The sequence below is a fragment of the Manis javanica genome, chromosome 3 (assembly GCF_040802235.1).
Source record: "Manis javanica isolate MJ-LG chromosome 3, MJ_LKY, whole genome shotgun sequence".
In the NCBI taxonomy this organism is placed as follows: domain Eukaryota; kingdom Metazoa; phylum Chordata; class Mammalia; order Pholidota; family Manidae; genus Manis; species Manis javanica.
Genome location: NC_133158.1, coordinates 185480779 through 185502635, shown reverse-complemented (window position 1 = coordinate 185502635; position 21857 = coordinate 185480779). Strand labels below are relative to the sequence as shown.

The 21857-nt window shown below is 32.7% G+C and overlaps 1 protein-coding gene across 4 annotated transcripts in view; it reads right to left on the bottom strand.

Moving 5' to 3' along the window:
* FSTL5 (follistatin like 5) overlaps positions 1–21857 on the bottom strand; it is an 813978-nt gene that overhangs the window by 747615 nt on the left and 44506 nt on the right. For all 4 annotated transcript variants that reach the window (XM_073232529.1, XM_073232528.1, XM_073232527.1 and 1 more), the window contains exon 2: positions 19910–20051. In XM_073232529.1, coding sequence (XP_073088630.1) covers positions 19910–20035 — 126 coding nt within the window. In that variant the 5' untranslated portion in view covers positions 20036–20051. The remainder of the gene's footprint in view (positions 1–19909; positions 20052–21857) is intronic.

The window sequence follows — 21857 nt, the reverse complement described above, 5'->3', positions numbered from 1 at the left end:
TTTTCAAAGGCAATTACTGTACAACACTCTTTGGACACCTAGAAGCTGAATGCAAAATGGGTTGATTAAATAAAAGTCATCATACACTAATTTTTTATTTCACCTTTTGAAGGTTATCACAAGAGGATTAGAGTAGATCTTCACTACAATAAGGTATTGGACACATTTTATAATATCATTGTGGAATGCTGAATTACATAGGTTGATTCTAAACACTGAAGTGTCCTTGCATTTTTTTGAATAATCATTCACATTTTCATGATCAACATCTATATCCACATTTTCTACATTGCGGTCACTGTTTTAAATAAACATATACAAAATGACACATTGATTTGAGAATAACATGAATTTAACTGGAGAAAGTGAAAAACAATTTGGGATTTTTGATCTTTAACAAAAATAAAGTTAAGATACTAGCTTAAGTCTCAACAAACAGAGTCTGTCAAATTCACAATAAAATAACAATGCAGTATGAAAAACACCTCTGCCTTAAAAAAACAAATGAGGAAACACAAACAGAAAAACAAAAACACAAACTTGATCATTGGTTGTAGATTCTAGAGTGCCTGATATAAGACATCTTTAATAATATATATTTAAAGCAGAAAAGAAACAACTAATTCATTACTACTAACTTAAGTATTTCAATACAAATGTTAACATCCAGACGGAAGCTTCAGTTTCAGTGGGGAAGATACCACCTAGGGCACAGGGGATGTATTCCAGGCACTGTGCTACACAGGTACAATAACACAGGCTGTATTCTGGAGAGCAATGGAGAAGACAAGGGGACTTGAAACCAAGTTATATGAATAATAATTAGTAAAACTAAGTATTTTTAGTTTGAGGAATAGAGCCTTTCAGGGCATATGACAACCATTTTCAAATATCTCAGCAGCTTCTCTGTGGAAAAGATCTTAGATATTTTATGAAAAAATCCACAATGCCAAATTACCACCCACAAACAAAAGCTACAAGGAGATAGATTTTGGTTCAAAACAGCATGTTTTCAAAGTTACAATGAGGAGTTTCATCCACTAACTGGTGGTTGCATGTTAGAGTAACTTACAATAAGCTGAATGTAAAAGGCATATTACAGAATATTGAATTAAAAATTCATGTGGTAAGTTAGATGATTTTTTAACATATTCAAAAGACATAACATACTGGAAGTCAACTCTATTTGTTAAGAGAAGGAGCAATTATGACTTAAATTCTTAGATACTCAGTAGAATTTTCTATATAATTTTTGGGAAAACAGGAACTATTTTGTTATGTTAAAATCTTCAAGTAAAGAATACTGACCCATTTTGACTTATGCTTTTCCCATAAGGCAGTAGTTTCCAAATTTTACCATGAGCCAAAATAATAAGAAAGGCTGATTTTGTGGATCAGGTGGGTCTGAAAATTTACATTTTTCAAGTTCCCGAAGGATGTTGATGGGGTTGATTCTGGCACAATTTCTGAACTATTGCTTTAAGCAAGAGGGTTTTTAGTATCACTGCTTAACTTTCAAGCAGGTTAAGCTCCTACCTAGACAACAGCAAAGTCTGAGCAGACCACCATGGTGCAGAATGGCTAGGCTTTCAAAGTATGCATGACAAACACTAGCTTCTTCATGAAATTATATTTCACTCAAAATTAACAAAATATTTTATTAACCCTTAAGGTATATGAAATTACTAACTTTATGTGTTTCCTTTCTCTTAAACTTTTTTCATTAACTCCAAGTCAATCCTAGAATAATATTCAAAGGTTTATTACTGTTAATAGAATACTCCATTATCTTTCTGCTCCTTACCTCTTTAAACTGAATCATTCCATCTGTTTATTCCCCTATATATTGAATACTCTTAATCCTTGAAAATATTGAACTCATTCTCCGGGGTTTTGAATGTAAATATCTTTCCTCCTGTTTAGAACACTTTTGTTGCTTCTGTTTACTAACACCGACATTTTCTTTTTCATTCAGGTTTCAGCTACATTATTTCTTCACTTAGTCCACCCTGCAGCATCAGGCTGAACGACCACCCTATGCAATTCCATTATACCGTGCAGCTACTTCAAATTTACTGCTCGATAAATGATCTCTGACAGTATAAATACAATATGTTGTTGAAATCTCTGCACTATTATACTTTTAAATAAAAGTATATAAATACTGTAAGATTTTAAATAGGTAAGCCTTAGATAGCCACCCTGCTTCATAGTCTTCAACTGCTATATGTGTGGTTTAAGCCAAACATATTTTCTTAATTACGAACAGAACCAACCAGGCCTGAACAAAGGTGTTGGCTCCATGTGGGATTTCTTTCACCGTAAGTGAAATTGAAAGTGCCATTAAAAGTTTCCAAGCATTTTCTCAAACAAAGACAGAAATTAAAGGGATGTTAATTAGAGGAATGATCCAAACATTCCTTCTAGAAGTTCTGTTATTATTTATTTGGTGTTCATGCACCCAGACCTTGTTTGTGGCTTGATGGACTACAGGTTTGATCTTCCTCTGTTAATACCATGCACATATTATAATCAATAGTCAACCACCCATCCCACACATCACATATTTCTGCTTAATGTTGTTGCATTATTATTTTGTTTGATATTCCAACAACTGCAGCAGAAAAAAAAAGTTGCTAACAGTACAAAATTTTCACCAAAGTGGGTTTCTTTTTATATGAAGCCATTTCTTTAATTAGTTATACAGGCATACCTCATTTTTGTGTTTTATTGCCCTTTGCAGAAATTAATGTTTTTACAAATTGGAGGTTGTGGCAACCCTGCATTGAGCAATCTTTTGGTGCCATTTTCCCAACATTTGCTTACTTTGTGTCTCTGTGCCACATTTTGGTAATTATCAAAATATTTCAAACTTTCTCATTTTTATTATATTTGTTATGCTGATCTGTTATCAGTGATTTTGACGTACTTGCTGAAAATTCAGATGAGGATTAGCATTTTTTCATAATGAAGTATTTTTTAACTAATGTATACATTTTTTAGACATAATGCTATTGCACACTTAATGGGCTACAGTATAATATAAAAACTTTTCTATGCACTAGAAAACCAAAAAGTTCAATTGACTCAATTATTGCAATACTCACTTAATTGCTGCAGTCTGAAACTCCAAGATATGCATGTATTCAAATTATATATATTTCATGCAAATATATGTTTTATGAATATATGTATTTTATGTATATAAATTTCAAAATAAAAAAATTCTGTATTACATATATTATAGAATACTAGTCTCTCTCCATATATTCTTATATATGATATATATTATTGCATACAATTCTAGCCATTCTCCATATTTTCTTACATTATACATAAATTTTAAAGTATATAGATAATTTTATAGAATATACAGAATTTCCAACATTTCTAAATTTAAAAAATAGTTATTATTTTTAAACACAAATCAATATTCTTACGGTTTTTTTACATTCACCTCTTTGATACAGATTTCTAGAATACCAAATTCAACAGTGCAATGGCTATATACCCTGACTGCACTTCAGAGCCACTGAGGAGACTATATAAAAATACATGTCTGGATGCCAGTTCCAGAAGCTCCAATTTAATCTTCTAAGGGAATAGACCAGACATCTGCATGTTTATTTGCTCCCACATGATTTTAATATGCAGTCAAGAGTGAGAGCCACTGCTTAGAGGTCGAGTTGGTATATATTGTAATTTTGTTATTGAAATAAGTCTTAAATTGTTAAGAATAAATAAGATGGACAGAAATACAAACTCTTTCTGTAAGTTTGTATGATGTTTCACCATAAGGATATGAAATGTAAGTAACTAGATCATGAAGATGGATCACTCATTAATGGGATTGTGCCCTTACAAAATGAAACATAACAGAGCTTGCTCCTCTTTCTCTCTCTCCCTCCTTCTCACTGTCAATCTCTCTCTTTCAGTCCTGTGATGATACAGTGAGAAGACTGCTGTCTATGAATCAGCACATAAAGGGCTCACACCAGACAGCAGATTTGTTGGCATCTTGATGTTTGACTTTCTAGCCTTCAGAATTGTGATAGATAAATGTCATTTATGCCATCTAGTCTAGGGTATTTTTATTATGGCATACAGAACTGATTAAGACAATAATTTTCCTACAGTTTCATAAGTAAAAGAAGAAATCAGCTACATTAGCTCATTGAGAAACTTGGCAATTCTAACAGATGGCACATAATTCAAAAGATAGTTGGGACTATGCCCAAAGTTGTAGGGGCTTATATTTTATAAGCTTAAGTAATTTCAATAAACAGCTAAGTTCAGCAAGTTTCTATAATTAATAGTAGTAACATTATGAGAAAAATAACATATTCACAAAATGAGTATCGAGTGATGTTCAGCACTGGAATGAGCTAGAAATACAGGTGGGGAAGCATGACAATAACATAAAATCCTAATGTCCAAAGTACAAACGAAAATCACCAAAATACACCAGTGCTCATGTTTTTGCTTATTTCACTTTGTTAAGTTTGAAATTGCTTTCCCATTCTCAGATTCTTAGCTAACTTTTTACTTCCAGAAAATCTGAACTCGCCTGAGGACTGCTATGTCGATTGTCTTCTGAGAAACTGCAAACTCTTCATATACATGCTTTCCAGTGGCGAGCTTTCCTTCACAGGAATAAAGTTGCCCATGACAAATCTTGTTTTGCTATTAGCACATATTACAAAAATAAAGTGTTTTAGTCAATTCTAGTAGGGATTCAGGAGAGATGGAAGCTGTTTCAAATGTCTTATTTTAGACTATAAATATGCAATGCCATACCTGAAAGGCTATTTTATATTAAAAGACAATAAATAATGTCAGAAACTTCAGTGATTACATTATGTACGAAGCTGTGAAAAATTTAAATTATTAACAACTAAGTTTCCTAATGTATCAAAAGAGGGAAACACTTTTAAGAAAAATGTAAACTATAAAGTTCTGTTATTTATTATTGGGGTAAATTCACAATTGAGGAATGATTCTATTTCTGAGTTAGATATTGCATACTAATTCACATTGTAGTAAACTGTCTAAAAGAGACTTGGTAAGAAATTTTGGAGCCTCAATCATAGCATTTTCTCTTGAAAGATGAATATTCAGTCATTTAATCATCCTGCAACTGTTTTATGAAATATTAGTCAACAGGAGCAATAATATAACATCTGCTCACATCTCATTTTTTCCATCTAAGTAGACAAAAGAAAGATCTAGAATTAAAATAATTCCCAAAAGCCATTATGATATATTTTATGAAACAAATATCCTGGCACCATACTTTGGAAATATCTGTGAAATCTGTATCTATATATGCCAATCCTGTGATCTTACAATTATACCTAAAGAGAAATCAGTACATGTGTCCAACAAAAGGCCCACACCAGAAGGTCATAATAGCCCCAAACCAGGAACAACATAATATCCAACATTAGTAGAATGCACAGTGAACTGTGAATTTTGTGTAATAAGGCACTACTGAGTACTAAAAACAATACACTCTACTACATTCAACAATGTGGATGAACACCACAGACAATACTTAGGGGGAAAAAGGTCATATACAAAAAGTACCTACAGTAGGGTTCCAATTGTATGAAGTTCAAAAGCAAAACTAATATACTCTGAAAAATACTGAGTACTGATTTTGTTCAGAAGACGGTGCTGATTAGAAGTGGCAAGAGGAATGTTTTTGGATGCAGAAAACATTTTGACTCATAATTTGAGTGGTGGAACTGTGAATGTATACATATGTGAAAACATATTTAACTGTATAATGATGATCTTGTACTTCATTCATGTAAGTTACCCCAATTAAAATTTTAAAAATTGATGTATTTCATTTCAATATATTTCTTTAGTAATGCAGCCTATTTATTGATAGAAATATTTTGAAGAATTATGTTTAATACACAACCAGTATGTGATTTAAATCCTTTATCAGAATTCCTAAAATATAGTACCAACATACTCTTTATGGAAAAATGTACCTTAAAATAGAGACAGATAAGAAAGAGCAAAAATGGATTTATAATACTTCATTATTTGTAACTATAAAATTATTTTAAGGCAGATCTTTTAAACTGTTAGTTTCAAGAGAAACCAAATGTGTATAGTAGCAATTAATTCCAAAGCCACTAGAACAGTTTCCCAAATTGTTTTTCCCACAATATTAAAAGGTGTTTAAAAATTTGTATAGTCCATTCAGTTGGGAAATTCTAGGTTAAGCAAAGTTTAGAATATTTCTCAGTCTTTAATATGCTCTTGTGCATTGTAGGTTTCCACAGAAGCATACTATGCAATTTCCACTGAATGGCTTGGTCATTAGAATCCATTTTTAGCAGAACATTTCCCAGAAATAGTGTTCTCAGGGGCAATGAATACAGACTTCCGGGAGGTGAAGAAGAGACTTTATTACACCAGTCAAAAAGAAAAACCATATGGTCTTGAAGGACAGTTTTCCAAAAAGAGGGACACTGGACACAAGAGTCTTTGAGCTATAGCACAAAAAACAACTCTATATATGTTTTAAAGGAATTTTTTTATTATAATGATGGACTGAAATAATTGTTGAGATTCCACATGGAGAATTTAAACGTATTGATTTTTTTTTAAACATAGTTATTTGGAATATCAACTTTTGAAGAGACAGTTTTAGAAGCTGAAGATCTTAGTTGCTACAAATATGCTTGTGATGTAAATATTTGTACATATAATACACTCATGTGTGCTTCATGTGTGTAATTACTATAACAGAGTGTTTTAAACAAACATGCCAGAAAAGATATCCTTAATGTGCAGAGTCCCTATCTATTCTTTGTTAGGAGATCAGAGTTTTATTCCCCAAATTTATTCCCACTACTTTATTTTAGCCAATTTGGGCAGATAACAATTAAGACCTACATTTTTTATTAGCAAAATGAAGATCTTAGACCTGAAGACATATAAAATACACATCAACTTTCATTTACAATGAAATTTTGGAAATAGGTTTATAAATAAATGCAATTATGCTTCCAAAAATTTAATTTTTATCTGCTGGAAGAAAAGCTTTAAAATTGTCCTCAATTAAAAATAATCTCTCTATATATTCAATTGTAGCTAGTCTTCAATTTTCCTTTAGGGAAATACTGGATTTTTGGAACTAGCTAAAGCATTTGAAATCATAGTTCACATAATCATTAGGTAATTAATACCACCCATTTTAATATTTTAATTTTTATTAAGAAACAGGAATATTTTATTCCAACAAAACTTTTATAAATCAAGATATATAAAAAATAAATCAGAAATGCTGTAGGTAAAGCAGGAGTAGAATCAAGGGGGCTTTCTGATCAACCTTCTGCTTGCCGTCCATTCCCATGTTTTAGCGTTGGGCACATACATGCAGCCTTACAGCTAAGCACAAAAGGGAATAGAAGCTAGCAATTCAGTGCAGTCACTATCAGATGCCCTCATACTCTTTCGCTCAGTATCTCAAATACTTGATTAAGGCATGTTCTCCACCCAAAAGAAAGGAATAGCGCTGTAGACAAGCAATGCAGTCTTATTTTATCTGTGCAATATTGCTTAAATATGGCCAATCTAGGTATGAATTACAATATTTATTCACATGTCTATTAAATATCCATAAATCCAAAATAAACTTAAAGGATAAATACAAAAAGTCAAAACTTTTCAACTGATGAAATGGAACGGATACAATGAGTGCCATGGTATTGATGATATATTAACATTTGCCATATGCTTATGGTACTGACAACAATATAGAATCAGTAGGCTTGAATACCATATAATTTCTTATTCTTCAAAGATGAAATAGTAGTTCATTTTTAAGACTTGTTAAAACTCTAATATAATGTTATAAAGCAAGAGAAATGTTCTCATTACAATATTTCATTCTTTTTTTTAGTAATTGGAGTTTCAGGTTCTTTTCAATGTTATTTCTGTCATTTCTGGTTTGCATATTATTAATCTTCTCAGAGAAATGAATTATAGAGATGATATGTTAGGGAAATACTATTTTAGATCTTTAATTGGGTGTGAATAATTAACTTTAGTGGCTCATAAACTAACTGCAATAGATGAATTCCTAAACTTTTAAACAATGAAGCATCAGTGAAATAAATATTTCAGAATTTTATATAATATATAGAATATTACCCATAATGATATATTATATCACTATATATAATTTTAAATAGGCATATATATATAATTTACATAAACATAAATATATATACATATATCTTCAGGTGCATTGTAATAAAATATAGCATTATTTTAGTAATATTTTATTTGTGTTAACAGTTATAGCTTTTAATTATTGTTTAATTAAGCATTTAAAATTTCTGTCCTTTTTTAGACTATTTTCATGACCTTTGTATTGTTTCTATGAAATCACACTAAAGATGGTAACAGTAGCTTTAACTAGTTTGAAATATTTCAATTACATAAATATTTCCATGAAACACTTCTGCATACTTTGAAGTACTGAGGAAATATAAAACACCTCAACAACTGAACAATAAAAGGAAAACAATACTTCAACACTGGGTAAAAAATGTGAACAGACACTTCACAAAATAAAATTATGCATGGCCAGTACACATATGAGAAGATGTTCCATGTCACTAGTCATCAAGAAAATTCAAATTAAAACTACAATGGATACCACTCTTCAGAATGGATAAAATTAAAACAGAGAATAGCAAATGTACCAAAAATAAAAAAATAACTGGAAATTTCATACATTTATTTTGGGAGTATAAAACTGTACACCTAATTTTTCTAAAGTTTCTTATTATGGGCAATTTCATATTAAGGAAAAATACCTACCCTAGAAACCAGGAATCCATTGTTAATTATTGACCCAAGGAGAATTCAAATATATAATCACAAGAGATTTATAATGTTCATAGAAGCTTTATTGTTAAGAGTTCCAGCTAGATTTTCATCACCAGGAAATGGATTAAAAAAGAACAAAACATTGTGATATATTCATGTGGTGGAAAACCACTCAGCAGTAAAAGGGAATGCAGTACTGAGAGGCACAATAACAGACAAATCTCAGAACATTATTATGAATAACAAAAGTATTACATAAATCTGCACATAAGATATGATCTCATTTACATGAAATTTTAGAAAAGAAAAAACTATAGCATGGTGAAAAAGAGCAGAATATTGGTGGCCTCTGAGGGAATGGGGGCAGAAATTGACAGTGAAGAGACATGAGGAAACTTTCTTAGGGGATGATGACATTCTATATCTTGATATAACTATATTTTGATGTCTGTTGCAGAAGTGTACATATTTGTCAAAACTCAAAGAATGAAGATTAAATCTGGGCTTTCCACTGCATGTAAAAATGCATCTCAAAAAAAAAAAAAACTTAGTGTTTGAACTCTAGTTAATGATATAGACCATATATACCAAAGTATTTAAGAAAAAGAGATTAATGTAATATAATTTGAAATGAATAAAAATTAAATTGATTAATAAATTAAAAGAAGGATGGAGATACAAACACAAAATACATATGTGAAAACCAAGGATAGTAAAATATTTATATAGATCTTGGTTATACGGGTGTATGCTTACAATTTCATTCTAAAATTTAGGAATAAAAATAAAGTATAACAGATATATTATTCTTCAAGGATATATAAATCTTCAAGGATTTCCTAAACCTTCACACAATTAAGAGGAATATTTATATTACACTAAAGCATGTATTTTAAAACATATTGCTGTGCTTTTGTTTATTTATATGTTTTAGCATTGTCATACACTTTTTTTGAGGGATCTTCCTGGCAACTTTTTTAATTTAATTGGAAAAATAGCCTGTGAACTATATTTTTCATAGATTATAGAAATACATTCTTTAAAAATATTATATTATTTGAGCTTTCCAATGACTTACTTCATTTAGTTATTATAAACCATAGTAATTTTGCAATAACTGAGGTCATTAAAACAATAATCATAAATAAATTTTTTAAATGATTGAGAGACCTCATGGATATCAAGGGATAATAAAGAAATACTATGAGCTACTTGACACACAAATTTGATAATTTAGATGTAATGGACTAGTTCTTTGAAAGAATCTGCTGAAACTCAACAAAAGAGACAAGGAAATAGGTGAAAGTACCATGACTAGATAGGTTCACTGGTAAATTCTACCAAACATCTGAGGGAAAAAATAATTATGCCAATTCTCTGCAATCTCTTCTAGAATACAGAAGCAGGAGGGATACTTCCTAATTCATTCTATGAGACCATCATTATTCTAACACTAATGTCAGACAAAGACATTCCATGAAAGAATATTACAGACCAGTATCTGTAACTAAAAATAGTGATTTTATATCAGCACTTTATACCATTTTATTTTATATCAGCAATGGACAAGTAGAATTTGAAATTAAAAACACAATACCATTTATATTAGGATCCCCCAAAATGAAATACTCAGCTATAAATCTAACAAAATAAGTACAATATTTTAAGAAATATGAAGAAAATACTATATGAATAAAAGTACAAAACTCTATAAATAAAAAATCAAAGATGAATTAAATAAATGGCAATATAGCCTATAGCCCATGTACATGGATAAAAAGTCTCAATATTGTTAAAGCATCAAGTTCTTCCCAATTTGATCTACAGATTAAATTTAATCTGAATCAAACTTTCAGTAAATTATTTTGTGAATATCAGCAAAGTTATTCTGAAGTTTATTGAGAGGCCAAAAGACCCAGAATAACCAACACAATGTTGAAGGAGAGCAAGGTCAGACGATTGGCGCTATCCCACTTCGGACTTACTAAAAAGCTACAGTGATCAAGACAGTGTGTTAATGGTGAAAGACTAGACAAGTAGACAAATGGAGCAGAGTAGAGCTCAGAGCAGACCCACGTAAGTATAGCCAAGTGATCTTTGATGAAGAGAAAATGTCCTTTTCAACAAATGGTGTGGAAACAACTAGAGATACACATGTAAAAAAGTTAATCCAGACACAGACCTTAAACTCATCCCAAAAAATAACTCAGAATAAAACACAGACCTAATTGTAGAATGCAACACTATAAAATTCCTGAAAGATAACATAGGAGAAAACCTAGATGACCTTGGATGTCACTAACTTTTAATATACAATGTCAAAGGACATGAAGGAAATCATTAATAAGCTGAACTTCATTAAATTGAAAACTCCTGCTCTGCAAAAGACAGTGTCAAGAGCATGAGAAGACAAGCCACAGTTGGGAAGAAAATATTTGCAAAAGACACATGATAAATGACTATTATTCAAAATATATGATGAACTCATAAAACTCAACAATAAGAAATATAACAACCCGATTATGAAATGGACAACTGATCTGAGCATCACCTAAACCAAATACAAATGTACAGATGGCAAGTAAATATTTACAAAGAAAATATGTTAATCATAATATGTCTTTCGTGAATTTCAAATTAAAATCACAATGAGACACTATACGTCTGTTAGAATGACCAAAATCTAAAAACTTGACAGTACCAAATGCTGACAAAAATGTAGAGCAACAGGAACTCTTCATTTCTGGTAGGAATGCAAAATGGTACAGCCACTTTGGAAGACAGTGTGACACTTTCTTACAACACTAAAAATCTCTGACTGCATGATTCAGTAATCCCCCTCTTTGGCATTACCCAAATGAGTTCAAACTGATGTCCACACAAAAACCTCCACACAGATGTTTATAACAACTTAATTTATAATTGTCAAAAATCAAGCAACCAATATGTCCTTCAGTAAGTGAGGGGATAAATTAAGTGTAGTATAACTGGACAATGGAATATTATTTACTACTAAAAAGAAATGAGCTATCAAACCATGAAAAGATATAGCAAAACCTTAAATGCATGTTACTAAGTGAAAGAAACCAATATGTAATGGCAACATACTGTATGATTCCAATGTTTTGGAAGAGGCAAACTATGGAATAAGTAAAAAGATCAGTGACGGCAGGAGGGTCATGGGAGAGGGAGACATGAATAGGCATTTTAGCACAGAGGATTTTTAGAGCTATGAAACTATTCTGTATGACACTACAATGGTGGATATAGGCTTTTATGTATTTGTCAAAATCCATAAAGTGTGGAAACCCTGAGATTGAGCCCTAAGGTAAGCTATGAACTTTAGGTGATAATGTCATGTAGGTTCATGGACTGTTAACCAATGTGCTGCTCTGGGGCAGGAGGCAGATAGTTGGGGAGGGTGCACAGGTGCGGTGCCAGGATGTGTAAGGTCACTCTCTGGACTCTCATCTTAATTTTGCTGTGAACTGCCCTAAAAAATATAGTCTATTTAAAATATTGAGAAAGAGAAAAGAGGCCCCCATCTCAGGAGAAAACAAAACCACATGCCAGTATTTCTGATAGCATATGTGAACAAACTTCTGACAGAATGTTTAACACGGACATTTTTTTGTTGGCTATTCCTACCAATTGATAGTATAATGATCTTTGAACGGGCTGTTTGTTTAGCCCATACAGCTGATGAGCTTACAGTCACTAGTTCAACGTCTTAACCTCGCAGGGTTTCTCTAGTGCCTAGTCCAGGAAATATTCTTAGTCATCCCACCAACAAACAAAGGCAAAAGAACATGTGTACTTAGTGAGTACTTAATAAATACCTGCTGAGTGTACTTTTTTTGATAAATACTGGACTGGAAAAAGTGTTTTAGTTTAGAAGATCAGAGTGTTAAAGGAAAAACACAACTGCTCTGGGAGACAGCAAATCCAGGTTCTAACCTTAGCTGAGAAGCATATAGCTGTGTGACTTTCAACAAAGAACTTTGCCTCTCAGGCCTTCAGTTATTTAAATGGGTTGGACATTTTGCAGTATCTTAAAGCTCTAAAAACCAACCTCTCAGCTCATATACAGGGGAACTGATGCAGAATTAAGCAGTGAGTACTGTTAGTGAAAAATAATACTACTCTTCAGTTGTGGTTTATGTATCACGGGGGTTTTAATCTCTTAAACATGCTAAAAGTCAAGCTCATAAATCAGAATATTTCCTTTCATTTATAATATAGAGCTTTGCTAATTGAATTCATGAAAGAATTTTAATAATGAAAGATGCTCAAAACACCTTATAATTAATTTACACATTAAGTAGTGAATGCAAATGCTAGCTTGCAATATATAAATATTAATAATTAAATAAATAAATATATTTCTATTTAATTCACCTGTTCTTAACTCATAACCTTTTTTCCTACATGTACATGTTTAGAGTATCGCATTGAACCTTCTTAAAAATAAACACATTTATATTTTATTTTTTGAATAGGAAATAGCATAATGTGCTTGATTAGTGGTAGATTCGGATGTGTTAATAATTTGTTTTTCTTTAGAAGACTGATATTATCTAGTACTATCCTTTCCACAAAAATGGTGAGAAAAGACAACTAGATCAGAAGATAAGGTGGCTTTAGGAGTCAGCAAAAGAAAATGAACAGTAATAACAAATTTATTTAACTGCTGGTAGGTCTTAATATTCTGGGTCTTCTGTAACAGTAAAAGGATCAATGACTTCAGAAAAACAAGGGTAAAGCTTTGTGGGGTTTTTTTTGTTTTGTTTTGTTTTTTTGTGTGTGTGTGTGTTTGCTGGTTTGTTTTCAAGCTCTGAGATATTTTTCTAAATTGTTGAGTTGGGTAAGAAAGTATTGTGACTCAGGTCACTTGAAAATCCATACTGGGGTCACAGAAAACATTATAAGTGCCCAAGGCTGGTGAATACGTGGAATTTTCTGTAATCCTGATCAGCTTGGCTGTAATGTACTACATACATTTGACTTCATTTGATTACTTCATAATATTTTCTTGAATAGATGTAAACAGAATGCTACTGAATCACATTTTTAATATTTCAAAATGTCTAATCTACAATGGAAAGCAGCTCTTTTTTTTCAAGTTATAGCTAATTTTAAAACTTTAAAAATATTTTAATGCAGGGTCTTAGAGGTGTAAAAGAGCATCTATTTTTGCAAATCACCCTACACATCAGTAAAATAGTAATGCTTTAAGAATTTATTCTCAAAGGGATCAAATGACAATTTTCTGCAGTAGAACCTAATCTTGAGTATTTTAGAAGTCAGATATATCCCTTTACTGACTTATTTTTGTTAAGCAAAGCAATTCAATCCACCACATGCAAATATACACTGGTTTGAAGGCATTAGCATTAAAGCAACACATGCAAGATCAACAAAACGTCTTTTCCCTTAGAGTTCTAGAAAGGAGAAAATTAAGCAGGTAAAAAAGGTAGGATGAAGCTATAACCATGTATTTGGTTTTCAAATCATCTTTGAAACACACATAACATTAATTTGGGGCTTGAACAAATATACTTGATGGCAACTCTGATCTGCCATGAAAGGTGGTGCTCTCAACGTGTGTTCTCAGTGCTCCATGAATCCCTCACGTTTCTGCACATCTGGTGGGCAGAGACATGGACTGCCATTGGCTCTAGACTCTGTTCAAAGATGTCTTGGAACATAGAGATGATTTTCCCTCTGGAGCAAAGGGCAAGTGTGTTTAAAGAATTAGAGTACAAAGATTCTATCTTCATCCATAGCAAAGGGCAAGAATACTTAATGTCTCTTATAATAAAGAAAATGTCTTCCTCTGGTACAAAGAACAGGCAGGCTTTTGACCCATAAAATAGATCTGACGTCCTTCTACTGACAGGTCTCAGGTAGTGTACACTGTGGTGTATGCTGTGGTAATCTGGCTTTCTTTTCATTGCCCTGTGGAAACTGAGCTCCAGGAATTAGCTCAGGAAACCAGAGTTTGATTTCTCAGAAAAAAATTCAAAAATGTTATTTTTCAAACATACTTTATTTTATTAGAAAAAATCCAAGTTTTATTAATAATATTCACCCATTGAGCCATATAGGGAATAAATATATCAATATGTAGTAATTAATATATCTCTTAACATTTAACTAATTAATTATTTGACTGTTACTGCTTCACTCCTCTCATTGCTACCGTTTTTGCTCCTACATGGTGGTCCAAATTGCTTACTGACTTCTGAAAAATACGTTAACATTTTAAAGGGCCTTCCCTTGAACATGCTGCAAGCTGTCAGATATTTCAGATGGAAGGGAACAATTATTCCTCAGCCGGGAAATAATGCTTCTGGGTTTGCTTGAAGGTTTCCAGCCTCTAAGCAGTCACCGTTTTGATGTGTTGTTTAATGTTTTCTTCTTCCCTAGAGATTTCTCCTGCCACTCTTCACCAATCCACATCTACCATCCTTTTAAAAGTTAAAAAAAATCACAGCCCGCAAATGACTTTTTTGAATTATGGACTCTCTGGACTTAATGAAATTACGCAAACTCTGCCCCATTTGCTCAGTAACTACTCTCATAGACAAACATTTTGATTCAGGAAGTAAAGGAAGCATAAGGCAATTTTGGTTTGTAGGAGGAGCTCTGCACTATAAACCTGGATGGATATAGCATTGCCTGATCACACAAAGATGTAAGCAGTTTAAGGCCTTGACGTGCTCCCACTCGGTACACTCAAGGAACACCCCAGGGTCCTCATAAGATCTTCCCTCAAGCCTGACTTTGACCATCAGCAAACAATGCAGCAGTGTGATCGCTGATGTAGGCAGGAACAGGGTGTAAGATATGCTACTAACCTAATAAATAAATACACTTGCAGTCTATACTTACCGTATACAGAAATATGTTAAAGTATTAGGACAACACGTTACAAGGTTATACATACAACAGGAGGTTCAATTGTGATGGGAATTATGACTCAGCAGGAAGTATGGAAATAGAGAAATAATGGAGAAAAGACTGAGACAGGCCAGAGTAGAAATGAAACAGGAGGCCAAGACAGTACAGAAAAAGGAGTGCAGGACTTCTGGCCAGGAAGTACACTCTAAGTTCCAGTTCTGTCTTCAGAGGTGAGGACAGACTATGTTTTTGCTGAGAGAACAAACAACTCCCAAACTCACTGGTTTAAAGAAAAGTTTTTTTCTCTCATTTCACACTTCAAGACAATCACTAATTGCCCAGGTGCTTTACTCATCCTGCTTATTTAGACACTTGGGATGATTAAACAGTCATTTCCCTGAACAGATGCTGTCTGCCTCGCTAGTGGAAACGAGTTCAGGAAGATTTCACCACTGTGATCGAATGGTCAGCCCACAGTCATCCCATGGCCCTTCTCACAGCTCAGCCAGAATTAGACCCACTGTCCTACGCACTCACACGGGACCAAGATGCAGCATCCTACCTTACTACCAGTCAGAAAGGGAGGGGAATAGGAAAATATGGCACATAGACCAATGGGTAACCTCCACTGACTCTGAGTTATTAAACCCTAAATCCTGCTTCCTAACTCTGTAGGTAGTTGATAATAAGCAATTATTAAACATTTGTTAACCCCTAGTTTCCTTGCTATAAAATAACAATGAAACCACTTACCAGATGGGAATATTCAAATAATAACATGAGTTAACTTATAGGATCAGACTCACAGAGTACTGTATACAGTCAATACCCAGTGACACTGTTAAGTTCTCTATGGGCTGCTCTGAGTAGTCACCATTCTGGAGTCAGTTACAAATCTGGGAGACTTCAGGGAACTTTCTCACAAATGCACATGGCAATCAATAGTTACTGCATAATGCTCAACACCGAGCTTTCAGCTATAGACCAGCAGACAGAGTGGTGACTACTGCCTCCTAGTGAGTCTTTGATGGTAGGAGGCTGACCTAAATGAGGATGACAGCGACCTTCAGGAGACATGCTTTGGTTGGGCCAAGACTGATATGGGAACACCTGCCTGTGTTATGGAGGGGCAGGAGGGGCAGGCAGAGAACATCAGGTGTTTCCCTTGAAGCCACTGCAACATTGCTTTACTACCATCATTACCTTTATTTCTTTCTGGGCCTTTCTCCCCATCTCTGGCCTACTTTGCTTTTATATGCCTCTTACTCATCTCATTGATTCTTGTTCTTGGGAAAGTGACTTTACCTCTCTGGGTTTTAATAATATCATTGGATAAACTAGAAAAATATTCCCTGCATCCCAGGATTATTACCGAATATAATTACAACATTTAATGTATACAAAAATACTTCACCAATATAAATATGCAATGTTTATTTTACATCAATCTTTATTATATTTAGTATATATTAAAATTAGCATATATTAAAATATATACATATATACTAGAGTTATATTACATATTAATTGCTAGTATATTATGACTATATTAAAATATATTATGATAATTATGATACATATCAAAATATATTTTTTATTTATGCTAAATGTATATCATCTTGTTTCCATTTCCTTCTAGTAAGCTGATGGAACAAATGGAATCATTCATTCCACATGTATTTGTTGAGAGTTTACAATTTGCCACAAGCTGTTGTAGGTGCTGTGGTACAGCAAAACAGGTGGTGGTTCACATCATAATGGATGGAAGCACCCAACAAACTAATAAGTAAGTGCAACATATATCTTGACAAATGGTGATGAGTTCTGTGGATGAAAATAAAAAAGGAGAGATAGGAAATGTATATGGTTGTTCCGTTTGCAATTATGGTTTGGGAAATTCTCACCAATAAAGTAGCATATAATCCCAACTAGAATAGGAATCAGTGGAAAAAGGATGTCCAGGTATTCCTGGGAACCAAGTAATGACTGATACAAACAAAAAATAAGGCTATAACGAAATGTGTCTTCAAGGTCTTGGGGAAAGAAAAGTAGTCGTTGGGTAGAGGGTTGATAGTGAGCAGGGAGTATCTGGTGGGGATTTTGAGGAACTTGCACAATTTACAGTGCTTCATCGCTCCTACCAAATACACACTTCAACACACACACTCACAAAATGCCTGTTAGAGCTTAATTTCATCACTGTTTCAACTTCATTTGGAAGTTAGTTATTACCATGCCATTCTCTGCCTTTCTGCTTCTAAGTACCAACAATCATATATTATATCTTATTTTTTAAAGTTAAAGACTTAAAACAATGGAAAACATTGAAAGTGACTTTGTGCATTTTTGGTGGGTAATAGTGTTTCTAAAAAACATTTGACTTATTGTGTTGTTTCTCTTTTAAAAAGTTTATTAAATCTCACAGCAATGCATAATAAGTAACTTACCTTCACCAGCCAAATTTAATTCAAAATAGTTTGTTTCTAAATGTACACTAATACATAAAACCTGTGGTATTATATTTAGCAGGAGAACAATCAAAAAAGCATAGTGAGGCATTCTACCTGTCATTTTTCTGCCATTGATTCAGCTAAATAGTATCTACTGTGTCCATGACATCGGAAATTAAAGGATTAGAAAGGCATAGTTTCTGACCTCAAGACACACAACTTAGGGCAGGCAAACTGTGCAGAATAAATATTCATTGGCTATGTAACAGTATGAGCCAATATGTTGTATTAATAATATGTTTTTGAGAGCTTTCATAAAGGAGTTATTATTTCTAAGCTTTAGGCTGGGATAAAACTGATTGTTAGTCTATGAGGTTGGGAACATAAGTGATAATTGAAAGATAGTGGAACAAAGCCAATTCTCCAGTTTCATTTATCCAGTCTAGAAAGTTTAAGAACTTATTTACTTTCATATGTGACTGACTTCTACAGTGATTTTTGACACTGAATCATGTTTTTACATTTCACTTATTTTCTTTGTTCTGGCTATCAAAACTATGCTTCATATTATTTCTAGCTGATTAATATATTTAATAAATGCATGCATTCAAAAAAATCCCTTAACATTTCTAAGAGTTTTGATTTCTCATTTATAAAATGAAAATAGATGCCTCTTCACAGATTATTTTGAAGATTAAATAAAATAGTACATTTAAGAGCTTAGCCTAATGTCTGACACATAAAAATCATAATAAACATTAACTATTTTATACACTATTCTAATATAATGAAAGAATTTCAGCAAAAATATATGTACTATAGATGCCAGTAGCATGTATTGAATGTAAGGAAGAAAAATCAATCTACTTGTATTTGTTCATTTCAAAGGTGTTTTTTAAAGACAAATAGCAAAAGAAATTTAAAATATGTATATTCTCCCAGAACTAACATGCTAGTTTTTACCTTTTATCTACTTTATATGAAAATCAAATGCATTATAAACTTTTATTTGATTGAATAAAAAGTTGCTTTAGAACGTTATTTGCAGAACCATGATTTCTTACTAAAATAAAATCACTAGCTTAATTTGAAGTATGCAATTTATATAATTTATAGTATTCTTAAATGTCAATTTACTTCATACTTGAAAATGCTCAACATAAAGAAGTGAAGAATTTCCCTAACATTATACAACCCAGAATTATGATTTTTGATGAAATTAAAGTATCATCTAAAGATTTCTATAAAAGCTGCTCCTTTGCCAACCTGTGTATTTACAGATGGTTCAGATGTTCTTTTGTGTTTATGGGAAGTTCAAGAATATAACACTTTGCTTTAGTTCGTGAGGTTCGAAACTTAAAAATTAATTTGGAAATAACAGAAAATATCTGGTTGATTAGGTCTTAAGATATTTATTTCTATAAATAGATTAATATTACTTCATGCAAATTTTAATGATATATATATATATTTAAATGATCTGTCTCTATACTTTGTTAGGAAGTATTTAATTATTCTAACTGTAAATTTACAAAATAACAACCATTTCAGGTTTTAAAATGTACATTTTTATATGGAAATTATATTCTGAGAGCATGTTCTGAAATAGGTGCTCCTAAGTGAGTAATAAACCAGACAACTAATAGTTTCGTTTGTAATTGCGAGGTGCTATGAGCAGATTTAGAAAGTGACTGTACCTTGTGTCTCAATCTTATTGGAGGTTGATGGGATGTAAGGCCATATCCTGCTTCTAGGGGTGGCCTTCCTTCAGACTCCAGAAAAACGAATCCAAGAACTAAAACAGTTGACCAGCACTTAAACATCCTTACTGCTTTTCACCTGTGGAAATAAACAGTGAAAGTAATCAGAAAAAGCCTTCTATAGTGAAGAAAGTTATCAAGAAATACCCAATAGTGTGTACAAATCTCCATAGGTCTAATCAAAACTTGCTAGCAGTTGCCCACTGAATACACAATAAATAGGTAGCATCTCCAAATAAAGATCATGATCCCCTTGATCAGAACAAATATTGTTTGTTTGTTTTTTCATGCACACAGCCTCACCCAACATTAAATAAGTAGAACTACAGGGGCCAATATATGTGTGTTGAACGAAAAATTGAAAAGAGGTCAAAATAAAATGAAAAAAAAGAGAGAAACCATTAAACTATGGCTACAAAGCATCTATACAGAATATAATTATCAATGTATTTATAAATCTTGAACTCCTCTTAGAATACATGTGATGAATAACATTTAATGAAATACAGCTGTTAGAACTCAAGACTGTTGAGAGGTTGATAAGAAAGTCTTCTATAGTAGGCACTTAAACTGAGGTACAACAGAAATTATGCAAATGAGTTATAATGAGTTACACATGCATTTTTCCAATAGTATCTAAAAAGACATTTCCTAGAGACTTGCTTTTAAGTGTTTTAAAGTAAAAGTTCTGTAACTCTTTCCACTGGTCTATGTTTTTGGATATACCAGAGAAGTTGTAAAATGGTACACATTTATTATCATAAACTCTAAATCCTCTTCCAAACAATAAAATCTATGTTTCGAGTTCAACTATATTCCACTTTACTAGTCTCATCAATTCATCTCTGTCCCTATTGTGACAATAAATAGGAGAGTGCTTTCTCCTCTGTCTAATGCAATCTGTATGTCTGAAATCTTGAGAAACTACTAATTGATTAACTCTGCTATTCACTATGTCTTAAACTCTCAACTATTTGCTTCCAGCTTTAAACATGATCAAATCAACAGTGTTTCAAGGTAATTTCTCCCCTTTGCTTTCTGAAAGAGGTGTATATCCCATTCTATTGATTTTCTGAACCTAGCCCACTTGAAACATGCCTCTGTCCTCATCACTCTATCAAAGTAACTTTTTTTTCAAGGAATGTCACTTTGCTTGGTGTCTGTGATAACCCCTTTCTCTCCTGTTTCTTTAGAATTCATGAAAACTCTTTCTCAGACCTTTTGTAAGTTTATCCAACTCTTTACTTCACCATTAAATATTATCTTTGGTCAAATCTCATTGCTAGCCACATATTCTGTCCACATGCCTAGCCAGACATTCAACATCGTCTATGGTTGTATTTACAGGTATCCCCCGCATTTTGAAAATTTGTGTCACACCACTTTGCTTTTATGAGTGACTTGTACTGTAGTACTTGTTTTCACTAACTCAAAGAAATCCAAAGAGGATTTTTGGTTTTACAAAAAAGGACGAGAAAGGAAAATCGCATTCAGCATGTTTTGCAGTGAACTGTCACAGAGGCTTCCACCCCTGAGCATCAGGAGAGACGCCACAAAGCTCCTTCTCCAGAACCACACTCAGTATCTCAGCATCAACCACCACAGCTTTGAAGTGTATCTATGAGCATTTGTGCTTTACCTCTATTTATTTTGTGCAACTGTTAGCAAAACGTATCCTAAGTTATAAGAAAAGCCTAAGAAAGTTTTTTTCTTTTTTGAAAGGGTCTAGGAACACTAAAAAAAATTCCATCTGAATTCATGGTAACTGCTTCTTCAATTTACCCCATTTTAGCTTATGAAAGTTTTTGTAGGAATACTCTACTTTCAGATATGGAGGAAACCTGTACATTGTTTCTCATCCAGTCTCCAGATTGGTGTAATTAAC